Source organism: Thunnus thynnus, chromosome 17 (assembly GCF_963924715.1).
Source record: "Thunnus thynnus chromosome 17, fThuThy2.1, whole genome shotgun sequence".
In the NCBI taxonomy this organism is placed as follows: domain Eukaryota; kingdom Metazoa; phylum Chordata; class Actinopteri; order Scombriformes; family Scombridae; genus Thunnus; species Thunnus thynnus.
The window spans coordinates 18,767,151-18,787,834 of record NC_089533.1 but is presented as its reverse complement, the minus strand read 5'-3'; the positions used below and the strand labels follow the sequence as shown (position 1 = coordinate 18,787,834).

General features: G+C 41.2%; 2 protein-coding genes across 25 annotated transcripts in view; one reads left to right on the top strand and one right to left on the bottom strand.

Moving 5' to 3' along the window:
* The first annotated feature begins 786 nt into the window (after positions 1–786).
* On the top strand, positions 787–5,349 carry nme3 (NME/NM23 nucleoside diphosphate kinase 3). 3 transcript variants are annotated; one of them, XM_067615513.1, is made up of 5 exons: positions 787–912; positions 2,992–3,122; positions 3,263–3,364; positions 3,772–3,884; positions 4,674–5,349. In XM_067615513.1, exons 1-5 carry the CDS (start codon positions 867–869, stop codon positions 4,786–4,788), a joined length of 507 nt encoding a protein of 168 aa, XP_067471614.1. In that variant the 5' UTR covers positions 787–866; the 3' UTR covers positions 4,789–5,349. The 3 variants fall into 3 exon arrangements, with proteins under 3 accessions (XP_067471614.1, XP_067471615.1, XP_067471613.1); XM_067615514.1 differs by lacking the exon at positions 787–912 and adding an exon at positions 932–1,084; XM_067615512.1 differs by lacking the exon at positions 787–912 and adding an exon at positions 1,158–1,449.
* Positions 5,350–5,544: 195 nt separating this feature from the next.
* Positions 5,545–20,684, bottom strand: part of mapk8ip3 (mitogen-activated protein kinase 8 interacting protein 3) — a 32,491-nt gene continuing 17,351 nt past the window's right edge. For 11 of the 22 annotated variants that reach the window (XM_067615489.1, XM_067615490.1, XM_067615496.1 and 8 more), the window contains 22 exons: positions 20,458–20,610; positions 18,986–19,043; positions 18,481–18,632; positions 18,148–18,204; positions 17,834–18,004; positions 16,901–17,060; positions 15,086–15,136; positions 13,075–13,164; positions 12,827–12,982; positions 12,474–12,639; positions 12,106–12,303; positions 11,816–11,999; positions 11,559–11,678; positions 11,212–11,292; positions 10,997–11,064; positions 10,610–10,758; positions 10,327–10,498; positions 10,088–10,201; positions 9,403–9,441; positions 8,182–8,346; positions 7,730–7,876; positions 5,545–7,027 (listed from right to left, as the gene is read on the bottom strand). In XM_067615489.1, coding sequence (XP_067471590.1) covers positions 6,903–7,027; positions 7,730–7,876; positions 8,182–8,346; positions 9,403–9,441; positions 10,088–10,201; positions 10,327–10,498; positions 10,610–10,758; positions 10,997–11,064; positions 11,212–11,292; positions 11,559–11,678; positions 11,816–11,999; positions 12,106–12,303; positions 12,474–12,639; positions 12,827–12,982; positions 13,075–13,164; positions 15,086–15,136; positions 16,901–17,060; positions 17,834–18,004; positions 18,148–18,204; positions 18,481–18,632; positions 18,986–19,043; positions 20,458–20,610 — 2,776 coding nt within the window. In that variant the 3' untranslated portion in view covers positions 5,545–6,902. The remainder of the gene's footprint in view (positions 7,028–7,729; positions 7,877–8,181; positions 8,347–9,402; positions 9,442–10,087; positions 10,202–10,326; positions 10,499–10,609; positions 10,759–10,996; positions 11,065–11,211; positions 11,293–11,558; positions 11,679–11,815; positions 12,000–12,105; positions 12,304–12,473; positions 12,640–12,826; positions 12,983–13,074; positions 13,165–15,085; positions 15,137–16,900; positions 17,061–17,833; positions 18,005–18,147; positions 18,205–18,480; positions 18,633–18,985; positions 19,044–20,457; positions 20,611–20,684) is intronic. The other 11 variants (XM_067615499.1, XM_067615507.1, XM_067615508.1 and 8 more) reach the window with 8 other exon arrangements.

Genomic DNA, 20,684 nt, shown 5'->3' with positions numbered 1-20,684 from the left:
TTGTGGGGCACAAGTGGGCAACTATATGCACAAATTCTGGTCACTAGTGCCCAAAACTGAAAAATTACTGGAATCGTGTATTTCGAGCTATGAGGGAAATAATGCATACTGACATCCTACAAGACCCAAGATTCTCCCTGCTGGGAATGACACCTGAGGGGATACAGCAAAGGAGTTAAAAATATTAAATGTGAAATGTATTGTGCTGAATTGATTAAAGCCCAGGCTAAAGGCTAAATTATATACAATGTTGATGTGGAAACTTGAAGCCTCCAGTATACACACACTGAGAATGGACTTTACAGTGAAGTAGGACACCTTGTGTCCAGCAGTTAAACTTTAGAAATGAAAAATATTTACATATTCACCTAGATACTAAGTCATCATTATGAGATACTACGTCATTATTATGAGATATTAAGTCATTATTATAAGATACTAAGTCATTATTACGAAATATTTAGTCATTATTTTGAGATAGTTTCTCATTATAATGACTTACAGGATATTTTTTTCATCACAGTGGCGGAAATGGGCTTCCATATTAACATGATAATTGATCTATTTTGTGGGAAAACCATATCAGACACCAATTATTATTCAAGGTAGAGTGTCGAGGGGATCTTTAATTTTGACTATCTCTTAATTTCGATTTATCATCAGTATTTTTACTTTATCATTCCTGCTTTTTTTGTTTTTCTGGTAGAACTCGGCCTGTATATTGATTATATGGGCTCAGTCATTCTCCTCGTGGTGAGCCTCGGAATACCACGTGACCGCGCCCTATTCCTTAGCAACGAGCGTGCGCGCGTCTGTTACGTACGTCCCTTATAGCGCCTTCCACGCTGCCCTGTCAACCGGCTACAATGATCTGCGTGTTCCTGACTATATTTTCCTACATCTTTCGGCCAGGTTGGTGATATACCTGTTTATACCCGTCATGTATCATCTCCCGGCCCTTCACTTTCGTTTTTACCCGGATAACATGCTCTCAGAGCCCGCTGTGTGTGAGCATGACAGCCCGGCCGGGACAGGTCCACGGAGGGAGACGTTGGCTAGCTGCAGAGGGGAGCGGAGTCAACCGGTGAAACTGTTGATAGAGCTTTTCAAATAATGCAATGTCTAACAGAAGTAATGTAGAGTGGCTTTAAAGTGTGTATAATAATACCCAGTCTGTGCGTTTTAACCTTAAAATAACCTTAGAAGATGTGTTAGCATGTTGCATGTCTTCTGCCTGTGTGGGTGAGTCTACAATCAGCTAGTTAATCAGCGTCCATGTGTCCTCACTGTATCGTACAGAGAGTTGATTCATTATCCTATTAATAGCTCGTGTGTTAGTGCGCTTATGAGGCTGCTGCTGCTGCAATATGGGGCCGAAAAAAAGGTCACAGGGAGATCTGCATGGACTTGAAGATTTGGTGGTTAAACGTGCACGGATTGAGGAGCCTGGTGAGACATACCACAGCCAAAAAAATAATGTAATAATAGGGTTCAGGCGTTTTCCTCAGAGGAGTAAGTTTTTCCATCCATAGCTCTGCTGGTTTTCAGAGTTGGACGTAGTGTATGGGAGTCCAACAGTGTCTGCTAACTTAGTAACAAATTGCAGACTACATTTCTGAAGATGCATGTAGTTTTTTTTTTTGGCTGGACTGCAGGGACCAGCCCTATAAACGTCACTGACTGACTGACTCACTGACTGAATGATGAAGTTATACCATTGGTTGGCCGAAGGACGCCAAAGCTTGGGACAGCCAAGTATCCCAGAACGCCTTTCACACCAACTGGCAGCGATGGTGGAGATTAAGTTGTTGTAATTTTTGCTGTAGGACTGTTAATATTTCACTTTATTAGGTTTTGATATTTTTTCAGGTGAGAAAGTGATCATTTAGATTCTCAATATGTGGTCAGTTTATCCATATAACGCCTTTTTGGAAATGCCTATGTTTTCGGAGATATGAGGAGCTGCTGGCCGGTTAAGACCAGCCGGTCATCAGTCATTGTCCATCATCATCCTTGAGGAGAACATGATCCGATGAACTGATCAGTGCAGCTCTTTGGTGATTTACTGCTGGCTTTAATGTCTCCATAGCATTTTGATATATGATACAATTCCTTTTGGAAGATAGATGTTGGTTTCACTGAAGACATCTAACAATTGTAGCTGCCACATTAGTTTGTCTGAATGTAAAGTGAAGCTTCATGTTTTTACTGGACAGAACAACAGTGCTGCCTCTGGGGCTCTATATGTACAGATATCATATATAAGCTCTGAACTTGGTGTACTTGGTATTTAGAAAGGTCATATGTCAAATTGGCTTCAGTCAAAGCCTGGCACACTTCCTGGGGGCCTGGTTGCTACGGTCCAGCCATATACTTATTTGATCTAGTCTTGTTGAAGTTCAAACCTGTGCACTGCTACCTGGGATGGTTTTTTTTATATGTGTGTATCCACTAAGGCAAAATAAGCAACATTTTTTTCCAATTCAGTTAAAAAATACTTTATTTGTCCCTCAAGGGGCAATTTGAGGCAAACAAGAACGCATATACAATTCATTCACACATATTTAAAAAAATCTTAATAAGTACAAATATGACAGTGCCAGAAAGAGTTTAAACTCACAAGGATTAATGGCGGTGGCCAGTCTACAACTATACAACAATATCCAAAAGGCTCGTATTGCATCATAAGTCACTAAAGTGTCAAAGTGCGAGCACATGAATTTATCAGTCTTTACACAAGATAAACTGACCATTTCTTGTACTTTGACTGTTCACAAGTCTAACGGCTGGAAGGACGCACACTGGATGATCTGATTGGACACTTGCGCATAAATAAATCCAGTCTGCAAAAGAAAACACACGTCGGTTCACTGGAACACTTACTTTTCTCAACCACTGCTTCCTCTGCTGAGATGCATGCAAGCCGCTCAAGGCTGTGTGGTGGCCCGTCGTCTGTTTTCATTTTGGTGCTGTGTTATCTTTTTGCTCTAGTCTGGTCTGGTGTGAATGAGCGCACCTTCATTGCCGTGAAACCAGATGGCGTGCAGCGGAGACTGGTGGGAGAAATCGTGCGGCGCTTTGAGAAAAAAGGCTTCCAACTGGTTGGCCTCAAACTAGTGCAAGTATGTTTTATTTCCTCTAAAAACATTTTCTCTGGAGACCAATGTTTGTAAAATAGTTTTATATGAATATGTCTTGTGTCTTGTGTTGTGTGTGTGTGTGTGTGTGTGTGTGTGTGTGTGTGTGTGTGTGTGTGTGTCAGGCGAATGAGGACCTTCTTAAGGAACACTATTGGGACCTGAGGAGCAAGCCGTTCTTCAGTGAGCTCATTCGCTACATGAAATCTGGACCAGTCGTTGCCATGGTGAGATTCCTCGTCATTCTTTATTGTACACGTGTCCTCATTTGGTTTTTGGTTTGCCAACTCTTTAACTTGGTTAATATAGATTATATATAGTTTTCAATTATTAAAAACTAATGTAAAACAGCAAATCTTGAGCCATTTGTATTTGTTAAATCAGCAGTTTTCAGTTTTGTCTCCACTCAGTCTCCATACATGAATGTGAAATGTTTGAGAAATGTGAAAGATGTGCTGCCAGCAAACCTTTGACTTAAATATGCTCCTCTGCACTTTCTTACCTCTGTTATCTTTTGATTTGATAAGGCCTAATGAGGCAGAACTGTTTGTAAATGTTTGATTAAACATAAAGGAGTAACACTTTGTACTATTGTGGTCATTCTGCATTCATGTGTGTTTCTGTGTTTGTTCAGGTGTGGCAGGGTTTGGACGTGGTCAAGACCGCACGTAAGATGTTAGGAGAGACCAACCCTGCAGACTCGATGCCTGGAACCATCCGAGGAGACTACTGTGTGGAAGTGGGCAGGTAAGATCACCTGATGACTCAGCTCCTCTTGCAAACGTACTGTACGTGAGAGAGAAGCGTATTTTTATGATATATGCAGCCTCAGTGAGAGCTGATTTCCATTCTTGTCCATATAAACAAATAAATCACTGTGAAAAATAACTTACAGTCTGAATACCATTTAAGACTTAAGTATTTTTTTGCACAGACAAGGACAAAAAGTACAATCAAAATAAATACAAAGGGCTTTTTTAGGGAGTTTATCCTTATTAGAATTGAGAGTCTGATGTATTGTTGTGCACATTGTAAAGCCTTCCTAGGCAAATTTGTGATTTGTGATATTGGGCTATAAAAATAAAATTGACTTGACTTACAATCTTGTTCTAGACATAGTTGCCAGAAGAAAGTGTTCTGCTCAGTTTGTTCTGAGTCTGATCCCCTAAAGGCACCGCAGGTCTGCTCAGGTTAAAGACACCAAATCCATTGCATTTGGGTTTAAGACGTTTTGACATTTTAAGCAGGGAAAGCACAGGTGTAAATAATGAAATGAATTCGCTGCTTCAGTTTCAGGGTCCTGGTATTGCGCATACTGGCTCACTGTCACACTGTCATGACTTATACTCGTTCATGTGACTAGTAACAACTTTGACAAGTCAAACTGTTGTTATCCCACTTCTGGCAGTCGTGAAAGACTCTTTGTCCCCAGAATGACAAAAGAGAGGAAAAAAAAATGAATTGTGTTCCTTAGAAAATGTTAAAGATCCTCATTTTGTCTGAGTGTCCTGAACGTTTGTCGGCTGTGTGTTGCAGGAACGTGATCCACGGCAGCGACTCTGTGGAGAGCGCCTATAAGGAAATCTCTCTGTGGTTCCGGCTGCACGAGCTGCAGAGCTGGAACGACAGCAGCATCAAGTGGATCTACTGATGCTATACATGTACTGTCTGCACACCGTCCTGTAGCTAAAGCAATGTTGTTGTTTTTTTTTGTTTTTTTTTTTATAAGTGTGATAACATATCATACCTCAGATGAATATTGTTTTGCTTTAGTAGCTTGTAGCCACATGGGAGATGAGGTCACACTGCTGCCTTGCTGGATCTCTCGCTGCTGCTGCTTTTTTATTATTTTTTTTCTAATTGAAGCACAATTCTGAGGTGAACTGACGTTACCAAGCAAAAATGCACTAAGTGAGCAATAACTTGATCTGTATGGTCATGTCTGCTTCTGTTAAGAGTTTTTGTTTTCCTCCAGAACACTCTCATACCTACAGTTTTTAAGCAATAAACTTGAATTTGGAGCAATAAAAGGTCATGATTAATAATAATCTATTTAAAGTGCAGTACAGGAAGCTGTAAGCATATGTGTATGTAAGTATACAGTCAATGTGTAAGTTACGCTTAATAAATAACAACAGCTAAATTATTCGCCAGCTCAGTTTGTTTTATATTCAGTTTTGGCTGAAAACTGAACGGAGCAAAAAAATAAAAATTCCTTGTCACTTGGAAGAAGCTCCTTTCAGTTTTTACAGTAAAAAAAAATCAGCCACATGTACAAAGTCTCCGACAACAGATGATTGCACACACTGAGACTACTTGAATGTAATGGTTAGAAGTCTTAACAGCGTTCCCAGAGCATGTCGCTCTGATTTTGGTTTTGTAATTTCATCATCTCAGGCTCAGAGTCAAAATTGAAATGAAACTGCACTGATTTAAATGTGCTTTTGTGTGCTGCTGTAATTTTTTTTTTTTCCAGCAACTAGCCAGTTCTGTCACATTCATGCTTTTATAAAACACTATGATGCTGTACGGATGATCAAAAAAAACATTAAATCATCTTGAAACCCTTTTTAAAATGTTGTTTGCTCAGTTTCTGTGTTTTGTGAAGCGAGACGTACACACACACGCACACACACAAACACACATCAGCTTTACTGTTTTTCAGCACACAAATATGTTTAATATTTAATCCACACAGATAGAGATCAATGCATGAATTTCCATACTGAACAAAGAGGATGGGCTTCAGCGTGTCTGGAGATTTACAATCATCCCTGTACACTTAATGACAACACACCACCGTGCACCTGCTTTACACCGAACCGTCCGATCAACAGCCAGTCAGATGAGGGAAATGAGTCGAAACCCTCGACACGTTAAGAGCGACACCTTTTTGACTGCGTTTCCCGCAAACCCTGTTCACACGACTCCAGCATGTAGACGTGACATCACCAGATATTTCCTGTCACTTGAGGTCTGTTACCACACACTGACGGCTTTCATCAGGGGTAGAAAGTGAGCAAACGTGTCTTTAATGGAGACACTTCAAACAGAGGTGACTGCAAGATGCAAAATATTTCAGGTAACAGCCAAAAAAAGCCCAGACGTCTGTGCTGAATTTGAGTGATTCTGACTTTTCGTTTGTTACGTGTCGGCTTATCTTCATTTTCCCTCAAAATTTAAACAAACCCAAACACCTTTACTATCTCATTGCTGCACCTGCTTTTTGTTTTTGTTGTTTTGTTTTTTTTTGGTACAACTGATGCATGTTGGGGCTCTGGTCTTTGCTTTAACACAAAGTGGAGGCTTCACAGATGACAAACTAAATGGAGGAAGAAGAGGAGTAACTGTGGGGCAGATGCAGGACAATTAAGGTAAATATAGAAGGAGATACAGTGTGCTTACAGGGTGAATATAAGATCGATACAGAGGTGGGAGGTAGTTATGAGGCTGGGTTACAAGGCTCATGAAGATAGTTACAATGCCCTGGGTGGGACAGAAACAGGATGGCAGGCAGATTACTAGGTCAGAGGAGGTACTTACAAGGCATTAAAGTTACAAGGTGACGGGGCAGGAGGGGGTATAATAGTTACAAGGGACGATACACAGCTTGGAGGGTCGTTTTAGAGCTGAGGGTGAACTTTTACATGACCGGGGATAATTACAAGGTTTGGGTGGCTGGAAGCTTTCGGGGAGAGGAGGAGATGTTTGTGGGGTTTCTTTTTAAGGAGATGGGTGGGAGAGGCATTAAAGCAAATCCAGGTGTCACTCAGGTACGTAAGACACCTGCCAGACGATGATGTGGCTCCGCTCAGCTTTGCACAAAGCAGGTTTCATCTGCGAGGCCCCGCCATTCTCTCCTTCCTCCGTCTCATCGTCCTCTCCATCGCCTGAGGAAAACAGATAAACTGAGAATTTAGTATTTCCATAATGAACATTTATCGTGCTGGAAACATGTTAAAGAGTATGGGGGCAGAAAGAGATTAACTATTTCCTCATTTAGTCCTGTAATTAACCAACATTTCTACATTCAGGCATTAAAAGGTAAAAAAACATTATTAAACAGGAAATAATATAATTTATACATATTTAAAGAAAGGCGCCACATCACTTTCAAAAGCTAAAATGTTTGGAGAAACCTTTAAAATGTATTATCACATCACATATTAAATATTAACTCGATGTTGCTGCAAGAATGGTGTTAAGTTAAATTCATGGAGAATTATGTATTGCTGAAGTGCAAATGTTCAACTCATGAACGGCAACATTGTTATTGGTAATAATACTGATAACACCAGTTACTTTTGATTTTCTGTGGAGTGAAGTGTTAGCCTCTATACAAAGTATTCACTGCCCTCCAGTGGTAACCCCAAAAAGTTTTTTTTTTTTTTTTTGTTATTATTATTTATTCATTTACTTATATTATGTATCCTTTATGCCTCCTAAAAGAGACAACAGTATATTGGTAAAATATCAACATGCAGCAACATAACTGAAGTACTTTTTTCCATTTTCTCACAGCCTTGCTGTTTTCTGCGTCACTAATGTATTGTCAGGTGTGTGTGCCGTTGGGTGCATGTGTGATTGCTCACCTATACGGAAGTCAATGTAGCCCTCTCCTCCACTCAGCACCAACACGTTTTGAACACTCTGGGCCTCCGTCTCTGGGGGCGCTGTGGAGCCCTGCCCCTCTGATGGACTGTCCAGCACACTGCCGTTCAGGGTGGCCAGAACATTACCTGTCACAAAAACAATAAGAAGTTAAAGAATATGCAGTTATAGACATGCAGGACAAAATGTAAGTGCTCGATTAAAGAAAATAGAATAATGAAGAACATCTAATTGAGTTTATGCACTGTATCATTGTTCTTCACAGGACACCAAGAATAGAATAACTTTTAAATATCGTCTGTTAATCTCATGATCTCAAACTGAGTTCCTAGTTGTTAGTCTAGACATCCACAGGTAACTCCTCACTATAATCTGATACACTGACGATGGTGTCAGTGAGCATTGCCATCTGTTGGATCAGCTTTGTGCCTACCGGGTACGGAGACGAAGAACTTGACGGCATCGCGGTGTCCATGGAAACAGAGCTGGGCCTGTGCCATGGAGCAGTAGGGGATGAAACTGCCACTACTTTTCTCAGAGCCCTCGTCACTGTACACATGGATCACTCCTCCAGAGGATGTAGGAGAAACCTTATTGGCTGAGGGAGGAAGAACCAATGAGTGAGAAACTAACCAAACAGGAATGATTAGTTTAGAGACACACTAACAGATCACATTTGGTAGGTGGAAATATTACCAAAAAAAAAAACACAGGACACTAACACCCACAATATTCACATGAACCCACAGATCAACAGACAATGAGAAATATTTTAAGAGTAATTTCAAAATGTTTAAGGCAGATAAAACACATCCTCTGCATGCAATGAGTCTGGTACACACAAACATACTGTATTTTTGATGCAGTATGACAAAGATAAATAGCATGCAAAGCAACCAGTGAACAAAAGTGCTGTTCTGATAAAAAAAAAAATGAAATAAACAAGACGTCTACAGCCATGCTAGCAGCTCTGTGAGGCTGAACTGAGCTAAACGCTAACATCAGCATGCTAATATGCACTGAATGACATTAACATGCTGATGTTTAGTAATGTTAACCATTAATACCATCTTAGCATAGCAAGTTAGCATGCTAACATTTGTGAATTAGCACAAAACACAAAGTACAGCTGAGGCTGATGGAAATGTCGTTAATTTTGCAGGAATTTGGTCCTAAATTTTTATTTTGAACCTCATGGTGGCGCAAGACGAAACAGTATCACCAAAGTGATTAAACCTACATCTTGAAGGGAACATGAATGTGTGTATAAAATTTTATGGAAATCCATTGAATAGTTGTCAAGATATTTCAGTAAAAAACAAAAATGTCGCTGGAAGAAATCAGTAAAAAGTCATCCTCTGGGGAACATGAATGGACAAAATTTCATGGCAATCCATCCAGTCGTTGTTGAGATATTTCAGTTGGACCAAAGTGGCGGACCAGTGACAAACAGACAGACATTGCCATCGCTAGAGGCCTGACTGAGTGTTACATATGTCTCCTTGTAGCATAAAGAAACAAGCAGCTTTAATGACACTGCAGAGGAGGTCTGCAGAAATTCATAGTTTCAGGGGGACATGAGGGTTTGCCTGGGTGAGGGCAGGTAAGAAGAGGGAGATCACAACAGCAGGAGGAAGGGAGCGCTCCCACTTACCCCTCAAACCCAGGAGCTGTCCCCGGTGAAGGACCACCGCTACAGGAGGCGGAGGAGGAGCAGGGTGAGAGGAGAGCAGAGGAGAGAGAGTAACAGTAACAGTAATAGTTACGACAAAGACTGTCGGGAAGGAAAACAGAAAGTGGAAAAAGAAGACGGGCAGTTTTGTGGGGAGAGGTGGGATTAAGCTGAAGAGGAGCACAGATAAAAAGCGCTACAGTGTGTGTTTTATGTGAGTCTGTGTGGGTGAAAAAACGCCAGGAAAAATGATGTTTTGTTTTTTGATAGAAAACTGCAGACTCCTGACTCTCATTTTAGGCGACATAGTGATATTAATTTATATTTGATACAATTTGATTATGAAGTTATTAAAGTCATGTGCACCCCATTAGCTGAATTTCAGATAATCAAAAAAATCAACATGAATGGCTTATTTGCGATGGGCTAAAGGACTCCACGACAAAATGTGCTTCTACACCTCCTCATAGTTTAGGAGTCACGAGTCATGAGTGACCATATGGTGCTGCTGGATTCAGATCTACTGGACTATTTAAATATTCAGCTAACTAACGTCCAAACAGACGAGCAAATGGAACCACAAATAACCTTCATGGCAGAGATACTAACACAGCCTTGGGATGATGAAGCACTTATGGTAAGCTGATTGAATGAAAGTCAGACTCACTCTCTGTCAGTGGGATGGAGATGATCACACCGTTTCCGGTCCCTACCCACAGACGATTTCCACCTATCAGAAGAGCTGTGATTCGCACAAAAGAGAAGCCCAGCTTGCCAGTACCTGTGAATCACAACCAGTGTCAGTGGAGTGGAGCAAAAAACTGAACAGGCTGCTGATGACGTAAACTGCGGTCGACTTTGTCACTGAGAACGAGATCCCTCCCCTAAAACGAGACATAATCTCACCCAGCATCTTGCTGACGTATGGCTCAATGTCCACATCCTGGAGGTGCTGGTGTGTGTGCGCGTGGTAGAGTCGCAGGGTCGAGTCTAGCCGGATCGACACCCACACACCGTCACCGATCCACGCCAGCTGCCGCACCTGGCTCTCCCTGCGAGGGTGGGCGTCGAAGGACTTCTACAGAGAGGTGAAGTAAATCAACACAATATTATGATAACATTACACTAAATCAAAATCGCTGCACCATAAAAGACAAGAAGTTTGTGATGATGATGTGACATAACTCACTTCAATTTGCATGCTCTTGGGCTGAATGACGTGGATTTTGTTCTTGTAGCCGCACCACACCTTATCGTGGACCACAGCCATGCAGCGGATGGAGTGATGAGGCCGGCCGAGGTCCATGAGGTGGTAGTTGGACAGATCCCACTGGCCATCTGCATAAAAACACACACACAATGCAAAGCTGTAACTAATCTAAAGAAAAAATTAAGTGATTTCATTGCTCCAGTCACATAAAACGAGGCTTCTGCAGGGTTGTGACAAGTTTCCATCCCTTTGATTAACTCAATAATGAAGAGCAGTAGAGCTAAAAATAAAGGCAGCTTTTCTTGGTTCCTGAAACCCCTAAATATCAGGTGGAGCTCTGTTTAAAATATTTAAAATGCCAAATACCCTCTGATCTGTGGAATATGGCGAGGGTCCCGTCAGCGAGGGCAACCAGCACACGACCCTTCACATGCCTGCAATTAGAAAACAGAAAACAGAGACTTTTGGAGAAACAGAAATGTATAGAAATAATCTCTGATATTCTGACTACACATGAGTTTCCTACAGACACCCAGAATTGAATTGTCACAGAGAAGGAATTGCAGTAATGGGTTTCTTACACCAGACTGAGCACTGAGTCTTTGAGTTTGATGGAGTGGAGACACTTCTTCCAGTTTCCGACAGCTGAGTGGACATAAAGCCTTGAGGGGAAACAGAGGCAAGTTAGTCCATTCTTCAGTTCATTACAGAAATATGATCTTTTGTAGGTGCATCTTGTGCTGCCTCTGTGCTGCTGTTATGAAGCTTTTACATGTATCAAAAATACTCTGCTAGTCTACTATGACTTGAAATTGCCAGCACTGATTTAATGTGTTACTCAATGTTACACCAGGGTAAAGAAATAACTGTAATAATGTTTCTTGTAGATACTGTGGGGCTTCAGCAGAAGTTCAGCTGATTGACTCACCAGCCGTTCTGGGCCCCGAGCCACATGGTGGGGGCCACGCTGGTGTAGTTCTTGGCCTCTTCACCTCCATCCTCCGTCTCTGGAGGCACAGACATTTCCTCTTTGGACTGACCTGTTCCCCTGTGAGGACAGACGGCATTTGCATTTATCTAGTCTCAAAATGCACACCTGTTTCAAGTTTTATGCCTTATAAAATGGACATTTTACAGTATTTCCTGATGATTGTCTTTACATGGAAAGAGTTTTTGACCTCCTACCTGTCAGAGGCGTCTACCGGACGAGGCGGGGGATCGGTGAAGACGTGCTCAGTAAACGGTCCTGGAGGTCCAGATCCCAGTCCTGCGTGATTGGCCGTTGACTCTGGAACCTCAGTGGCCTCGGTGGCTTCCTCAGCTGACTGAGCCGGGTGAATCTTCCCATTCATGGGGGGCGCAGCAGGGGCTAAAGCACAACATCATTGTAATAAATGCACAGACTGACAGCCTCCTAACCTTTCTCACCTTTCGATGATAACACAAAGATGCAGGAGCACTTAAGATGTGCCCACCTTGTCCTTTGTCCATTATGGGAGTGTCAGTGCGTGAGGAGCAATTGCTACGAGCAACGCTGCAGTTAGTGGCGCAGCCCACAAGCGTGATACCAGCCAACATGCCCTCTACGCTGCCGGTGTCCTCACCTCCCCCCGCACCTCCATCACCTGGATCCAACACGATCTCCCCTGCTGGGTAGTCGCTCTCACTGGCAGCTGGATACCCACACACAAATATGGACACATGTCAACACACTGTAGCTAAATCTCTCCAGGAAACCAGCATTTGTGCTGGTCAAATGTGCAAAAAAAGTCACTCCTATCACGATAACAGACGTCTAAAAATACAACTCGAAAGGCTTTAAAACAAGCACTTCCTGTCTGACCTGGCACACTGGAGATGCAGAGTACATGGGCATTGCAGACATTAAACTGGTCGACCAGTGAGCCTGGCTGGTTAGCGTCGATGATGACCACCTTGCTGGCAGAGTGGGTGCTGGTGAGGATCCACACTCGACTGCTCATGGTGTCTGTTTCCTGGAGCTCCTTCGACTGGGTGAGTAGAGGAGGGAGAGAGGAGTCAGCAGGGTTTTGACAAAATGATATAAAAAGGACAGTCATGATTAATTTGTGGGTAAAACTATGTGCTTCATATTTCACACTTGGCTAGAAATAAAATGAGTAATTGTCCTAAAATGGGTGTCAGGCACTTTGAATCAGTCAGTGATTGCTGGTCTACCTTCCTCTTCTCTGGGGAGGTGTGGCTGTTCTTCTTTTCAGCTCCGTCCTCCTCAGCGTGCAGGGGGTCGCTGCTGCCTGACGCTGCCTTGGCTGGTACCAACTCCTGGCTGCTGGCCCTCCATCCTGTTAGGTCCACTCCTGCTGCACACCACAGCTAAAGCATGTGCAAACACACACAAACAAGATGTCAGAGATTTAAGTTCTACCTGTATGTAATGGTCGTCCTTTCTTCCCTGAATTCCTCACCTTTCTGTTGGGGTCCTTCTCCACCAGAGGGCGACAATACACCGGGACGGGAACATTCTTCATGCGGTTGTCCTCTTTTTCATTGGTGGTCTAAAAGCAGAGGTTATAGGAAGTTAGGAGACAAGGTGTGTCACGAATTATTGTCTGGTTCTCTCAACACATATCCAACCTTACTGGCCACTGATGAAAAATGTTTGTGTATGTACTGTTTTCATGTACAGTACATATACAGCAGGCACTAAAGGAAAACTCCACTGATGTTGCCAATTTGTGACATTAATTGCATTTCAGAGGTCATTTTGTATTAACTACTGTAGTCACTTTCTCTCAGTCTGTTTTCTTCTTCAGTTCAGTGTCCTAAATTTTTCCAGGATGCCACTGGACCATCCCCAGAGAAAGTGTTTGAACTTATACATCATACATGAGGATGGATAGAATAATGTTACCAGGAATAGCGAGAGCTTTTCCAGTTGAGAAAAATAGAGTTGCACCACTTACTCAAAGCCTAACACGTCTGTAGAAAGCTGTGTCAGAGATTAAATGGATATCTTTGCCTCTTCTAAGATGGATTTATCTCTGTTGATTATTAAATATCAGCGCAAAATGATGCATTTCCAAAGAATCATCCACCAAAATATGATCTTTATGTCTATTTTTATACTAATATCCTGATGTCATGCTGTTGCCAAAAATAACAAAAATACACCAACAAAAATGGCTCCATATGACTTGACATATCTTAAAATTCCTTACTTTGGTGCCATCTTGTGGTAGCTGCATGGGCTGAAACATCTACACAAACAAAAACTTATGCTGTCAGAATAATTTCAAAGATTCTATAATCACATACAAATTTTACACTCACTAACTTCAAAGTATTTTAGAGTGGATTTTTCCTTTAAAAGAACACTAAGATCAAAGCAGGAGTTAAGTGATGAAGACATCGGTGTGTTAAAGGGAAACTACGGTGTTTTTCAACCTATTTTCCCATCATTTTGTGTCTATGTGACTAATCGGGACAACAGTTTTTGAAATTAGTCCAGTAATGAGTAAAAGTGCTTCAACTCAACAGCCAAATATTCAGCCATGACTTTGAAAATCTTTTAGATTACACTAAAATACAACACAACAAACTCCTCCCAGCACTCTTTTCTGCAACTGTGTCATGGCTGAATATTTAGCTGATTTCGAAAACAATTAAACTCCCATGATATTTCAGAATGAGACTTCTCATCAAAAGGTTTTATTGCTCTGTGTGGTCATTTCCATAATGTTGTCAGACACTTCTGAGACAGACAATCTGAGCCTGTCAGTGGCAAAAAGAAGCACTTTTAGTGGACATACATTGATGTACATTGACGGGGAGCAATTGCCCTAAAGGATTACATTGCAACTTGTTTCGCGGCTGCCAGCTGCAGCGCTATCATTCAATACCTTACCAATTTAAAAAATGATTGTACCCATTAGTCACTTATACACAAAAAGATGGAAAAATAGGGTCTAGTTTGAAAAATACAGAAATTTCCCTTTAAGTCGGGCAGGTTGAGACAGACAGAGGTTAATGGTGAAAAGGTTGCAATAATATTGGCCGAGGGAGAGAAAATCAGCTGAAGTCAACTCCATTAAGACAGGAGTTTGGTAAAGAGCAATCTAAAAGTGTGTGTGTATATGTGTGTGATTAGTTTGAGTTGTATGAAACACAGTCACATCATGCCTCAGAATAAAAAGATCCCCTTGATTTTCATGCATTTCTAGAGTGTCATTTCATGGCAAAGTTGTACTTGGATCATACAGTGTTGGGATCTTTTTAAAAACATTCACATGGACCTGTCACTGCCTCAGTTTGCAGTACAGACAAATCATTATCTGGATATGTATTCTGTGGTTTGTCTGTCTGTATTTTCTGGTTATTAGCCATCTGCTGCTATCTAGGGGTCAAAACTTTAAGGTGGAAGGTTAAAAGGAAGTGAACTGTAAAGGTGCATGCTGGGACTCTGTCGGTCTCACTTGCCTGTGTTCTCTTCAGCGGGCTGTCCTGAGCGCTGTCCGTCTGACCACCAGTCTGTGGGAGACCAAAGTTAGAGCCACCTGCCTACCAACACACTCTGCCCTCTGGCCTTCGAGCTGCATATGGTCAAATACTTAGTCTGCCAGCCAAAGTTGAAGGTTCACTTTGATGCTATGTAATCATGTTTATGCTTGAAACCAAAGTGGAAGCAGCTGAAAGTTTCCTACTATTCTTACAGGTATTATTTTAATTTAAAGAATAATGCTGGTGATATTTACCTTATTGTCAACAAATCTCATGAAAAAACCAAAACCAACAATAAGTGAATCCCTCTAACATGTGTTGTCAGTGTATTTAGCCTGATACAGGTTATTTCTCTGTGCCACAGACCTCCGCTGTTGTCCAAAACCTATTAAAAGCAAAACAGCTGCTGTAGTTTAATTTAATTCAATCACACATACACTGTAGTGCTGCCTGTTGTATAATAGTAGATGACCAAATGTGTATAAATCCGCATCTGAAAATAGTCCCTGACAAATGCAGTATTTCCCCCTGTTTGTGTAACGTGCTAAAATCTACAATGCCCAGCTGGTTTGGGAAATTACCAAGCTTTGATAATAAATGGGCCAATGGCCAACAGCTAAGTTGCAGGCAGGGAAGTCAGGAAGTACTGAGAGATGAACTAAAACATTTTCTGGTTTTGGTCTTTTCATAAGATTTGTTGACAATAAGAAAAAAAACTGAATAACTGCAGCCTTTTCATTTCATTTCCTTTCTTTTGGATGTTTTAGCTCATTAAGTAGTTGTAGTTATGTTTATGTTGCATTACTGACCATCTTCTGAAGAATACCATAGATTTTAACTGATTTCCTACCTTCCGGGCAGCTGCTCAGATCTGTTAATATCATGACGGTATGAAAATCAACTTACAAAGAAGTTTCACAACTCTTCTTGAATGAATGGAAGCTAATTTCTGCCTGTAAAGTAAGAAATCCTTTTACAAACATGTTGTTATTATGCTGTAACTTAGAAGATGGGCTAAAAATGATCAGCATGGGCCTTTATATGAATTATGACATGTTCTTTTAATCTGGACCTTGCATAGGATAAATGACCCCGGCAGATACAGTCAAAACAGTCTTATTGATCAGTCTAACTCTGTTTGCCCACCACACAGCAGCAGCTGATAGAAGTGCTGACCCTGATCAGTTTCAGCTGTCATATCAATCAATTAATAGTTACCTTGGGCTAGCATTTAAAAGCTCAATGAATAAAATGTTATAAATATATATAAATATAAACGGCAGAAGAAAAGAAAAGGTCACAATCATCATACGTCTTAGAAGAAGTAGCTCACAGGAACGATGGCTTGTTACTAGTTAGAATAATGCTTAATCCTCTTCACTTCCACGTGTAAGAATTAAAACTAAAAATAGGTTTTTTTTCTAGCTCAGATAAGAGACAAGATTTTGAGCTTACTAAATAATTTCAAAGCCTCTGTTCATACATCACTTGTTGTAAGTCTGAGAAACAACTCTGCACGAGAAATTCAAGTTTGTAAATGTGTAGAGAGGATTTTGGGTCCTGCTTTTGGGTGTTAAAGCAGGGTCAAAATTTGTACATGTAACTTAAATGAGCGGGTGCATGTGTAACTTCAGTGTCACACAGTTTTCAGCTTTGAATCTGTTTGAATTTGAATAGGTTTGCACCTCTCGGGCTGTCAGTAACCTACATAAATCATCAAACAACTAGGAGGTTGTTTTTGATGTACATGTGGAGGCCCACAGGGGTCTCTGACCATGGAGGTCGCATCTGTACCTGTTTAAAGCGAGACGGCACGCTCCAACCACAGGCCTGCATGATGCCGTCATCACGGCGCATGTGCTCTCGGACCTGCCGGTACTGTTCACGCCGCTGCTCTCGGCGGGCCAACAGTGCCGAGTCACTGAGGAGAGACGCAACACCATTACTCGCCAGTCTGGAAGCAACGGGAGGGAGGGAGTGAAGAGAAAAAAAAAAGCGAAGCGTTAGCAGCCTGGCCAGCCAGCAGCAAGAGACAGAGAGAGATGAAAAGATGGAGAGGAGAGGAAGAAAAGAAAGCAATAGCAGTGGAGTTACTAGCACTTGTTAAACTAAGCTTTATTCTAGCTCAAGCCAAGCTATTTTTTCGTCTCAATAAAGTGAAAATCGTATAAAAGAGATATAAAAGAGAAGAAAAATGGAAGAAAATGTGATATTTCTGTGACCTGTTTGTTGTTTTTATGTGTGTGTTTGTGACAGAGCGCTTATAAGCGAAGACAAATTGAGACAATATGCAAATTCAAACTCACATTCACTCTTATGACCTAAAACTAAACTTTTCAATGTGAAACAATTCTTTTAGTACAAGTTTTACCATTAAACAGGACCATGTCTTTTTGAATCATTTATCACAAAAATCAGAAAAAATGCCAAAAAAGGTTGTACTGTAACTCCAGATTTATGTGTACTTTTCTCTTAATAATTAAGAATATTCTCTATTTATGCATGAAAATATTTGTCTTAATTGGATATAAAGGCACTGACAACCAAACCCAAGTGAGAACAGTGTGAACATCTCTACTGTATGTTGATTACTCTGCTGGAAGCTTTCTACTCTCCAAGCTGGCGCAAGCAAGCAAGCAACCAGATGTTGAGACCAAAGCAGAGTGGGAAGCAGATCAGGTAAGAGGGTTAGTGTGAAGTGAAACTATGTTGCTGGTAGCTGCTCACTCTTCCGGGAAGAACTCCAGTGTACGGTTGGAGGTGGAGATCTGACACATGGTGTGGCTGCGTCGCTGAGAGAAACCAGCCGGCGACGGAGACTTGTAGTGGATGTTGACACTGTAGTACGGCCGCTTGACAGGCGGAGGGCTGGACGATGAGCTGAAGAGACGTGCAAAGCTGGTGGAAGGAGAGAGAGAGAGAGAGAGAGAGAGAGAGGAGGATAGGTTTTATATTTGAATGTTGTGTTTTTGCCATTTCATTTATTCAGGGTGTTTCTCGTTGAACTGAAATAAATAAGTTTATTAAAAGCAGAATCTCACAACTGCCAGATGGTGGACTTCTTCTTCTCTTGGATTGGAGGACTCTCCCGGGACGCCCTGAGAGGAGAGAGAGGAGTGAGTCAAAGGAAAAGTGATGCTAAACCACAGAGAAGAGCTTTACTTCTGTGGTTCAGTACATTTTCATTAATTATGTTGTTGAATGTGAAATTTACATTGCAAACCAAATTTCAAATTTTGCTGTGGTACAGACAAATTATTAAGAAAACTGACTACTTGATTCAGACCTTTATCACAAATTATTTTAGTATGCTGAGTTTAAACACTGAAGCCCTCCCTTCCTGTGGTCATCCAGGTTCTTCATCTCTAGTCTACCTGATCATCTCTGTCCACCGTACGGCCTCCTGCAGCTCCATCAGCCTCTCTTTGTACTGGTTCCTCTCCATCAGCACACGGGCCATCTCCACCCGAGTGAACCGCCGCCGCTGGGTCATCGTCATGTCACCGTCCTGCATGGGTGATGAAAACTGGACACAGAGCCATTTTTTTTATTTACAAGGTCTGAAAACAGACATTCACAGACAAACATTTGCAGTATACCTACAGTACAGTAATGTTTTATTGTGTTAAAAGTGGTCTTTTTTCCACATCAACCATGATGATGAAGCATGAAGCACTGCTCAAAAAAGCAGGAAACTCATTTTATCAGTTCATACATGGTTTGTTTGTCGTTTTACTGGAATGTGAGATTCTCATTACACTAATATTTCTGAAGAAAATACATGAATCTGCAAAAAATAGGCATATCTTCAACATCCATGCACACTGATCCCAAGTAGAGATCAGTAATGTAGACGGGTAAAGCAGCAGTTTCACTCACATCATCGCCTCCTTCATCCTTGGAGTCCCGAGACGATCCGAGAGCTTCTGCTCTTAACCTGCAGCCCGAAAACAAAAACACACTTACACATCTTCATTTCTACTTGTGATAAGTGCTACACAGGCATGATAGAAAGAGAAGTCACAAGTCCACCGATACTGAGACTGGAAGTCATTTTGTAGGAAGTATCTGGGATTTCAGTACTTGTTGATGCAGCTTCTAGAGCTGCTGTGGGCTAAGTTTGAAGGTGGTAGGTCTGAAAATGTAAAAAATGAGTCTTGCTATGTGCTCTTGAGCTGAAAGAGGTAAAAGTGTTAGGAAGTCACTGTGTTTTATTGTTTTTATTGTTACATAGGAACAAGGTTTTTTATTACGCTCAAAAAGCTTCAATAAAAAACGCTTCAAAAAGAATATGACAAGAAACAAGTATAACATCCTAAGTTATCCTTGGTAAGTCTTTGAACAGCCTCACAGTGTCTGGTTTTAAAGTAAAATATAAACTTTGTTGAGTCGTGTGATGCTCTCCATTTGCTGTCCACTCCAAACAAATTTACTACCATCCATTTCTCATTGAGAGTCTCGCTTTATAGCCTCCAGAGTGTGTCTATAACACTTTGAGATTTATTGGAAGTAAAAATGTTTTTATGCCTTTGGAATTATGTTCTGCTGAGATTTCCAGCTTAGTACTTTATGGCAGTAGATGTTGTACCAAATCAGCTGTAACTGTAGGTAAAAGCCATCCTTATTTTTGTTCAAATATAACACTCATGCAGAGATATACTGACACACACTGGTTTTCAAGAGTTTAAGAAGCACATTTTAACTGCAGAGTAGGTAAACATGGCTGGATTAAATGGCTGGTGAACAGCTAGATGCACAGATACTGACGAAACTGAGGAAACAAGTAAAAGAACGTTATTACAGTGAGCTCCTTTAAGATATATTCTTCTTTTAAGAAAAGTTTCAGTGATGTACACCCAACAGGACACAGAGCTTCTCCTGCCACTGAGTTGATACTCTGCTAAGATTAGAGAAGGATTTTAGAAGCAAGATACTGTCCACAGAAAAACTGAGATCAGACATTTTGTCCTCTGGTTCTCATACTTTGACACCACTGACAGTTATCCAAGACTCTCATGTTACTCCTCTTCTGTGTCTGTTGCTAGGATGTATTCATTAGTTTAGTCACATAGGGTCACTAAGGTTTGGATTACAGGTCAACAGTTATTTGACTTATTGTTTGACTGCTGTGCTGCTTATTTAACAGCAGCTTAATAACTAACTTATTTAATTTTGTCTGTCTATTGTTTGTAGAATCCTCCAAAATGAGCTTCTCATTACATTGGCATCATACATATAAATATGATGCATGGTCAGCCACTCATACTCGGCAAAAATTCTTTCATATTGGACCTAAACATTTTAAAGGAGCATATTTTCTTCCTAAAAAAAAAAGAAGTTGTTATTTTCACCTCTTCAGTTCTTCTTCCAGCTCCTTGACTCTGGCGTCCACCTTGTTCTTGGACTGTCTCACCGCCTCCAGCTCCTCTTTCAGCACCTCCTGCTCCCCCGACAGCTCGTCCACTTTGGCAATAAGGTCGTTTTTCACAATGTTGAGAGCATTTCTGTCAAGCAAAGAGCATAAAGAAGAGGAAGTAAGAGATGGATGGAAAGGTTTTAGAGCACAGACACATCTTTC

Excerpts from the sequence above, each read along its gene's own strand:
- nme3 (XM_067615512.1), top strand. The coding sequence starts at position 1,368 with ATGGGGCCGAAAAAAAGGTCACAGGGAGATCTGCATGGACTTGAAGAT. Across the intron at positions 1,450-2,991 it reads TGCACGGATTGAGGAGCCTG|TCTGGTCTGGTGTGAATGAG; the intron begins GTGAGACATACC and ends TTTTTGCTCTAG. Across the intron at positions 3,885-4,673 it reads TACTGTGTGGAAGTGGGCAG|GAACGTGATCCACGGCAGCG; the intron begins GTAAGATCACCT and ends TGTGTGTTGCAG.